Source organism: Castanea sativa, chromosome 12, assembly GCF_040712315.1.
Source record: "Castanea sativa cultivar Marrone di Chiusa Pesio chromosome 12, ASM4071231v1".
In the NCBI taxonomy this organism is placed as follows: domain Eukaryota; kingdom Viridiplantae; phylum Streptophyta; class Magnoliopsida; order Fagales; family Fagaceae; genus Castanea; species Castanea sativa.
In genome coordinates, this window is record NC_134024.1 from 45897853 (window position 1) to 45906276 (window position 8424).

The 8424-nt window shown below is 32.0% G+C and overlaps 1 protein-coding gene across 1 annotated transcript; it reads right to left on the minus strand.

Moving 5' to 3' along the window:
• Nucleotides 1–2129: 2129 nt before the first annotated feature.
• LOC142618562 (protein NRT1/ PTR FAMILY 4.2) lies at nt 2130–7493 on the minus strand. Its single transcript, XM_075791508.1, has 5 exons — nt 7400–7493; nt 6023–6240; nt 4978–5382; nt 3650–3726; nt 2130–2987 (listed from the first exon to the last, which is right to left on the minus strand). The coding sequence occupies exons 1-5, from the start codon at nt 7491–7493 to the stop codon at nt 2258–2260; spliced, it is 1524 nt and encodes a 507-aa protein (XP_075647623.1). The 3' UTR covers nt 2130–2257.
• Between the last annotated feature and the right edge of the window lie 931 nt (nt 7494–8424).

Consider the following 8424-nt stretch of genomic DNA (forward strand, 5'->3'; position numbering starts at 1 on the left):
GATTAATAAACTTATTTTTTATACATAATTTTAGACCACAAAATCTAACGGTTTGATTTTCAAAATTTACATTCAACAAAAAGATGTAGGAAAATTTTAAAGAGTTTTTCATCAAATTTGATTGAAAGAAACCTTTTCCAAACCGAAAATATAGCCATTAAACTCAATAATCACCAACATCAAATTATGAACCGGTTATGTAAAATGAGATTTTGCTATAGTGTTTGTGCAAATATACAAGTTGATCACTATAGCTTTTTATGTAAAACAATTTTTTTTTTTTGGTTTTCCAATGGTGAAGGAAGAATGGATAGTGATTGTTGTGTGTGAATAGAAAAATGGTTAAAAATTTCAAGAAAATTGATATTTTAATGAAATAGGGTATAGAATGGATAATTAGATATTAGTGTTCTAAAAATAGTTAGCTAAAATAAAAAAAAATTAAAAAAAAGTGCTTATTTTAAACATCAAATTATGAACCAGTTATGTAAAATGAAATTTTGCTACAGTGTGTGTGCAAATATAAAAGTCAATCACTATAGCTTTTTATGCAAAACATTTTTTTTTCCCAAGGGTGAAGGAAGAATGGATGGTGATTGTTGTGTGAATAGAAAAATGGTTAAAAATTTCAAGAAAATTGATATTTTAATGAAATAGGGTATAAAATGGTTTTTTTTTTCACAAGGGTATAGAATGGATAATTAGATATAAGAGTTTTAAAAATACTTAGCTAAAATAAAAAATAAGTTCTTATTTTTAAAATTGATAATAATTTTTGCATAAATGATGTAAATGTTTTAGTTTTTTCACCACTTTACTATTTTTTTTTAAAGAATTTTAATTTATGACGTTTGCTCCTGATGATAGTCTTTTATTAACAGACCAAAACACCAATTAGTTTTTTAATATAGGCGGGGATTGAATCCTAAATCTCTTATTCAACCGTTAAAGACTTTATCAGTTAAGCTAACTGGAACCCACACCTTATTATTTGTTTAAAGGTAAGATAGAAAACAACTTTGAACAAAAAAAAAATCTTACTTGGGTTTTTTTTTAATTTATTAATATTTTAGGATGATAAAATAAGTAACCTAATAAAATAATACAATATGATGTTTATTAATAATACTATGTTCACAATTCTAAATTATTACGGATAGAAATTTCGTAGGAAACTCTGGACCAATTGGGGCAGGTGGCAATTTAAGAAACCATCAGGGCAATTAGATGGCAACACCATAGTCACCTAAGCCGAATAATGGGTTGTACGTTAAGGCCACGAAATGGCTTGGCAAATGGGTCATAATTATGATATATTAGAAGTAGACTTAACCACCATACACCATTGGTACGGTGGTCACTCCACAAGTATAAATGCTTGTGGGGTGTGGGGAGCAAGGGACGGGGTTCAAGTCTATAAGAGGGAGCTTTACATGCATATATACTTATATTAGACTAAAGTATAAATTCTATCTTGTAAAAAAAAAATAATAATAAATAAATAAATAAAAGAAGTAGACTTAACAATAGAACTTAATTCAACCTTTATTAGTTTCTAAAACCCCATGATATTCATGAGATTTTGAGTCTGAAATCTATTGTCAGTATCTTGAGACCACCCTCAAGAAACTTCTCCTTCAGTTAAGTAAATTAGAACCCATAATTTTGATCAAACATTGATCTACTATGTTTTGTATATACAATAAATATATTCATCCATATAAAATGAATAAGATCCATGGTTAACTGCGGTTTTGGGTCTTGTGGAAGCCTAAGTGATTAATGGATTTGACTAATTCAATGTAGGCACCCTAAAAAAAAGGAGAGGCTGAGAAGATGAGTGATGAGGGAAATGAGATGGAGAAGAGAGAAAAAGTTTGACTAGAATTCTTACTAAAAACTCCTAGCCAGAATTAACTCTCTAGTCTCAACCCATAAACTCTTAATTGCATACACAAACAATTAGAAGCACAATTGGCAATGCACTCAGTTCGTTTTCATTACACATGTATATACTAGTATCATTCTGCTAAAAATGACTTTTAATAACATACAACACAATGCTTTACAAGTCCAACGAGTTCTCGGGTTTGTTTTATTTGTACGGTACTCATATTACTTGTCCAGCACTTATATATCTGCCTATATAAAGACAATTCATCGTATAGTTTTACACAATTCAATATATAGACTTCCAGTCTTTACGATTATAGCGACAAGCTTTCAAATACTGATTTAATCTGCAGTTTTCAAATTCTTAATACCTCTTGGCACAGTAAATGTAAGCCAAAAGATTAAGGATGTTAAGAATGGAAAGGAGGGTGTAAAATAGATCCAAACGGGTTTGATTCAAATTTTTTCCCCCAAGCCATGGTTGACCATATTTTCCACTCACTGAATTGACTATGCCCACAAGCACTGAGCTAAGGAAGTACCCCATTGATGTAGAGCACCATGACAATGCAGTAGACATGCTTCTCATGCTATCAGGTGCCTCTGAGTAGAAAAACTCAAGCATTCCCCCAAGAGTTAACATGTCAGAAACTCCTAGCAAAAGGTATTGCCACCCAAGCCAAAAGACAGACAATATGACATTATTCTCAGCAGCCTCACGTCTCTTAACTTCAACTATAGCTGCCACAGCCATGGACCCTGATGCCAGTGCTAGCCCCAACCCGATCCTCCGAAGTGGTTGGAACATTTTAGCCTTCTGATTGCCAAAAATACGTACGAACTGCTCGTATAAGGGAATCGAAGCAAGCATGATGATGAGGGGAAATACTGTCAATGATTGAGTTGGGATTTTGAAATTGTGTATTGTTCTATTCATGATGTTCCCTTGTTGCACTGTGAATGTCATTAGTTGAGCTAGGCAACAGTTCATCAGAATTGTGGTTGCAAATATGGGAAGCAGGCCAAGAAAGGTTTTTGTTTCCTCCACCTCAGTTGCAGTAACTGTGCTGTCAATCAATGCTTTATCTAGAATCCTGCAAATAAATTTGTTTTATTTGTCAACTTAGGAGACTTAATTAATGATAAGTAAACATTTTGAAAACAGCATGATGCAATATTTTGCACTGGTAAAAACCAAAATTTTCTACCACTTTTGCTTTTTTTTTTTCCCCTTCTTTTTTCCCAATTGTTTTAGAGGTAGTCTCTATGTGCTTGAGTGTGGGAGATGTAAAAATCTACTATGACTTTTTGCCCCCATCTACAATGACTTTTTGCCTCCTACATAAATTAGCAAGGATTTGAAACTTGTATTTGTTGCTCTCTTACCCAAATCTGCCAAAATCATCTTTTACACATGCTCCATATACTATATAGAACATTTGCGACACAAGGTTTTCGCTGGGTGAGATCCACGTGCTTGTAAGAGGCTCACTCTAAGAAGTGGGCTTAAAAGATATTTTCTTCCTTTTTTTTTTTTTTAATGAGATTCATCATTCATGGTAAATTAGGTCCACTTAACATTGTGTTTATGTGTGCACATGCACACAAATGTGCTTGTGTGAAGTGAGTAATCAATTTCATTCATATCAAGGTACTTGTGTGAAGTGAGTGATGAATTTCATTTCATGTCAAAGTACTTGCTAGGGGCACACACAAATCACCTAATTTAAAAAATAAGTAAAAATTAATTAATTACTTGAACTTGCTATGTGATTGTCCATTCACTCTCTCTATTGGTGATAATTTCCAGTTTCGAGCTGTAGAAGTAAACACCTGGACACAAACATAAAGCCAAATAATAATAATAAGTAATTGAAAGAAAAAATCAAATTTTTATTAACTAAATTACAAAGGACAAAGTTTAACTATAAAATAGGTTGTAGCATTAAGTTACAAATTCACTCAATCAAATAAATATTACTGCATATTTTGAAAATCTAACAATTGAATTGCATGTTCTTTACATTTTTAATGCATATGTCAAATTTTATGTCAATCGGATATTATTTACTATATAATCTATAAACTTATATTTTATACATAATTTTAAATTACAAAAACTTGCGATTTAAAAATGTATTGATGACATAGCTCTTAATATTTAATTTTCTTGAAATTTTAAAAACATGGAAGATATAAGAAGAAGATGTAATCCAATGGTGGATTTGTCAAAATTCACCTCTAATAAAAAGATATTGAGTGAGTTTGTAGCCTAAGGCTACAACCAATTTTGTAACTAAACTTTGTCCAATTACAAATTGTACCATCTAATTTTGATTGTTTTTTAATTCAGTACTTCAAGGTTTTTTTTTATTTTTTTTATTTCAGTCTTTTAACTCATATATGTTCTCAATTTAATCATTTCATCTTGTTCCATCCAATCTCACTGTTAATTTTAATAATTTACAGTGTAGATTGAATGAAAAAACTAAATTGCAAATGGATGAAAGTTGAAGGTCTGAAATTAAAATAAATAAATAAATAAAACTTAAATGATTGAATTAAAAATAAATTATAAATAGAAATTTTAAGGCAAAAATACAATTTACACATGTTAACTTTGCCCAAAAATCGTTTTGGTCCTTTAAGTTTGAAGTTGGACATTTTAGTCTGGTAACTTTGTCCAAAAATCATTTTAGTCTTTTAAGTTTGAAAATTGTTATTTTAGTTTTATAACTTTGCCCAAAAATCATTTTAGTCTTTTAAGAACTCACTTAATTAGTCAAGTAACTTCGGTAAAAAAATCACTCAAAAAGACCAATTTGAAAGACTAAAATGATTTTTAGATAAAATTTTTGGACTAAAAATGACTATTTTCAAACTTAAAGGATTAAAAAGATTTTGAGGTAAATTTAATTGACTAAACTTCAGACTTAAATAACTACAATGATTTTTAAGCAAAGTTAGCCGATGTAAATTGCATTTTTGCCAAATTTTAATTTTATAATTTAGCCAAAAGTATTCTCTGACATGTGAATGAAGTCTATTGAAAGTTGAAACCATAATAACAAACTTCTGCTTTACCTTAAAGAGCCTTGATAATGGACTTCCACCAGGAAGTTTGTATCTATAAAATGAGAAACCAATGGTGAAAATGAAAAGGGTCACACTCAAGACTATCACCGATATCTTAAAACTCCAATTCCAACCAAGGTTCTCTTCAATCCAAATCATCAAAGTTACAGATATGAGGCCACCAGTACATAGGGAAAAGAAAAACCAGTTGAAGAAGGCAGAGATGAGTCGCTGTTTGCTGTGGTCAAGCTGATCAGCACCATGAGCAGGCAAGGTGGCCTTAACACCACCAACACCAATGGCCATAGCATAGAGCCCAGCGTAAAGAATGGCTGCTTGAGACCCAGAAGGCCTTCTACCCATGGCTGGATGTAAATGTGGTTCATGAGCTTGGACTGTCAGTAAGATAAGTCCCTACAAAAATGGTGTCATCTTAATACTTTATATATGTCAAAAGCTATGAAAAACTTCTGACTTTTGATGCACAAAACATTGCTTCGATGCAAAATTTGGTAGCCAACATTTGTGATGGAAGTAAAAAGATTTAAAGATCCCATCTGGCTAGGTAAGTTAATTTACATTGTACATTGTATTACCAAACATTTTGGCTACATTTAGCACATTAGTGAATAAAAATGCTCTGTGCCACTATAAATTGTTCATTTTATTTTCCGCTAATTACAGCTTGCTGCATGTCTCTTTTTTGTTTCCTTGTGAAGTGAATAAAGTCTAAAATAGGGGGAGGGGGAATTGGACACATAACATACTATAATTGGGGGAGAGTGGATTTTTATTCCACCTTAGCTAATTAAGGTGCCACTTGGTAATAACCCAACTAATATCATGCATATATATAAGATAGAACCTAAAAGAAAACTTTGGCTACTCTTATGATTTCCTCCAAATGTCTTGTTCATATTTCACTCACAATAACTCATACACATAAGAAGAAAAAGAAAAGGTCTTGCACTATTTCAAATTTTCAATTCCTTAAACCACATGACCATGTGAACAGAAATTAAACAAGAAAAGACAGAGTTGAAGGATAACATACCAGCAACTCAATTGAACAAAAGAAGATGAAGGTTTTGAATCTTGTGATGAATGAATCACTAATGAATCCACCAAATATCGTGAGCAGAAAAGAGGTTCCCATAAAATTGGTCACCATGTTTGAAGCTTCAGCAGGTTTGTAATTCATAGACATCAGAAAGTATACAACAAAGTTTGAGGCATTTGATAAGAAAACCAAATTCTCCAATACCTCCACCACTGCACACAAAAAAATGAGGTGCAATTACAGCATTGTTAAGTTAAATCAATAAGTCTCATTCTCACATCTACGTGATTTGCATGAGTGAGAAGAATCAACACATGGATGATAGAACAAAGCTTATACTACTCCATTATCTAACTGATTTTATGATGGTTGTGACTCATTTACAGCGTACTGTACGTTGACAAGATCAAAAACCACGCCAAAAAATGCAAAATGAAAAAAGAGAGATAAAACCATATAGAATTATAATGAGTTAATTTGATTTCCGTAGGATCAAACAGCCCATAATTTGTTTGCAACTCTAAAAATAGTGTTTACCACTACCACAATTACCTTTTTACAAGAGCAGAGTTAAGTTTGGAGGAATTGATCCCTACAAAAATTTGCAAAACCTTTGAGGTTCATGTCAAATATGTAGGGGTTTGAATTTTTTTCACCGTTTCACCCATTAAAAAAGAAAATTGAGTTAATGTGAGAGCCACTTCAAAAAGAAGAGTCACTTGTACTTTTGAAAACTTACGGAATATTATATTAACAAGGAAAAAAATTACAAAAAAAAATTGTTTAGAAAGATAGATGTAGTTCTCATCCTCTTTATGTGCCATTGTTAGAATCAAAGATGCTAGTGCTTATTTGTTAAAGTTGAAATTATCGTAAAAAGCAAAGGAGAATAAAAACTTTTTCTGATTTTTTTTTTATTTGTTTGGTGTAGGGTCCATCAAAATAAGCTCAAAAAGTCTCCCAAACTTGTACAATGCACTCCGAAGTTTAAAAAACAAAAAAAAACAAAAAAGTTTTTTTTTTAAGTAAAAAGGAAATGAGAGAAGGAAATAACACAATTTAACCTCTAGTGTGTGCTTTTGGATATCGTTTATTTTGCTGAAAATTGAAAATTTATTGCTAAAAATACTGTAATAAAATATTTTTTATGGCTCAAATATACTGTTTACATACCTAATGCACTTGGCTGGTCCATAAACAGTGTCATGCACCAGCCAAAAAATGTACACTTACTCTAAACGCAATCGCAAAAAGCTACTCAAACGGAGCTTAAATAAAGTGAAAATTATAAAACCACAAAATTGACCAATCGCGTTCAACTCAAACCACAATTATATAAGGGGTGATTACCCCTTAGTTGAAATATCTTACCACATACAAAGCTTGTGGCTCTAACTCCACCATGCTTTCTGGGATCTGCCTTTTTCCCTCTCCAATCCACGTACTCTTCTCTCTCGGGACTCATCTCAAGAACCTATTTTGAGGAGATAGAAAAGAAAAATAAGTGATCGAAACATATAACAACCAGAACAGCAAGAACTAAGAAGCGAAAGTGTGAAAGAATATCCTCGTACAGGATAATATAACAAAGTTGTGACCAAATTTTATTCATTTCAACACTCAAAAAATGGACCACAGGCTTTGTATTCAAGTGATATTGTTCTCCCCTATAAAAGAGGAAAACTTTGGTCCCATTCTATATTCTATAACCCTATAGCTCTAATGGTAGCTATGTAGATGTATTATTTCAACCCCACCACCATCAGAAAGTAACTAGAGTCACATATATTAGGCACGATATAAAGATCATACTCAATATATAAAACTCTCACGTTTGTAGAAGACGATTGGTGGGTATTCTTACCTATAGTTGATACAATATATGACGATTAATATTTTAAGAGAGTTGTAATATGATAGAACATAAGAAAATAATATTCAAGAACTCATTGAGCAAGCTTACCATGAGTAGTTGACGATGGAGTGAGAGTTTCTTTGCAACGCAATCAAAAGTTAGTCCTTGAGAGAGAAGGTTGAGGAAAGGAAAGGGAATGGAGTAAAACTTGGCATGCGGGTTTTCTCTTTATTAAGTATTGTGGCTGGTGGCAATTAATAGAAGATTGGAAGATAAGTGAGATACTGAAGACATTGAGGACAAACTTACATATGGGGATGAGACTGTCCATACACTTGTACTCAGAATCATGCATGTCGAACCTCACGCCAAACGTTTTGAAAAACTGTCGTCATTTACATTCAGTGTATACTTTTGAAGATAAGATTCATGGTAATGCGGGATTTAATACCTCATATAGCATTTTATACCATATTTGGAATTTTGAAGATGTGATTTCAACGCGTACCTTCCATTGAAGGAACTAGTTAATCTAGAATAT

Excerpts from the sequence above, each read along its gene's own strand:
- LOC142618562 (XM_075791508.1), bottom strand. The coding sequence starts at position 7,493 with ATGAGTCCCGAGAGAGAAGAGTACGTGGATTGGAGAGGGAAAAAGGCA. Across the intron at positions 6,241-7,399 it reads AGCCACAAGCTTTGTATGTG|TGGTGGAGGTATTGGAGAAT; the intron begins GTAAGATATTTC and ends TTTTGTGTGCAG. Across the intron at positions 5,383-6,022 it reads TTTGTTCAATTGAGTTGCTG|GGACTTATCTTACTGACAGT; the intron begins GTATGTTATCCT and ends CCATTTTTGTAG.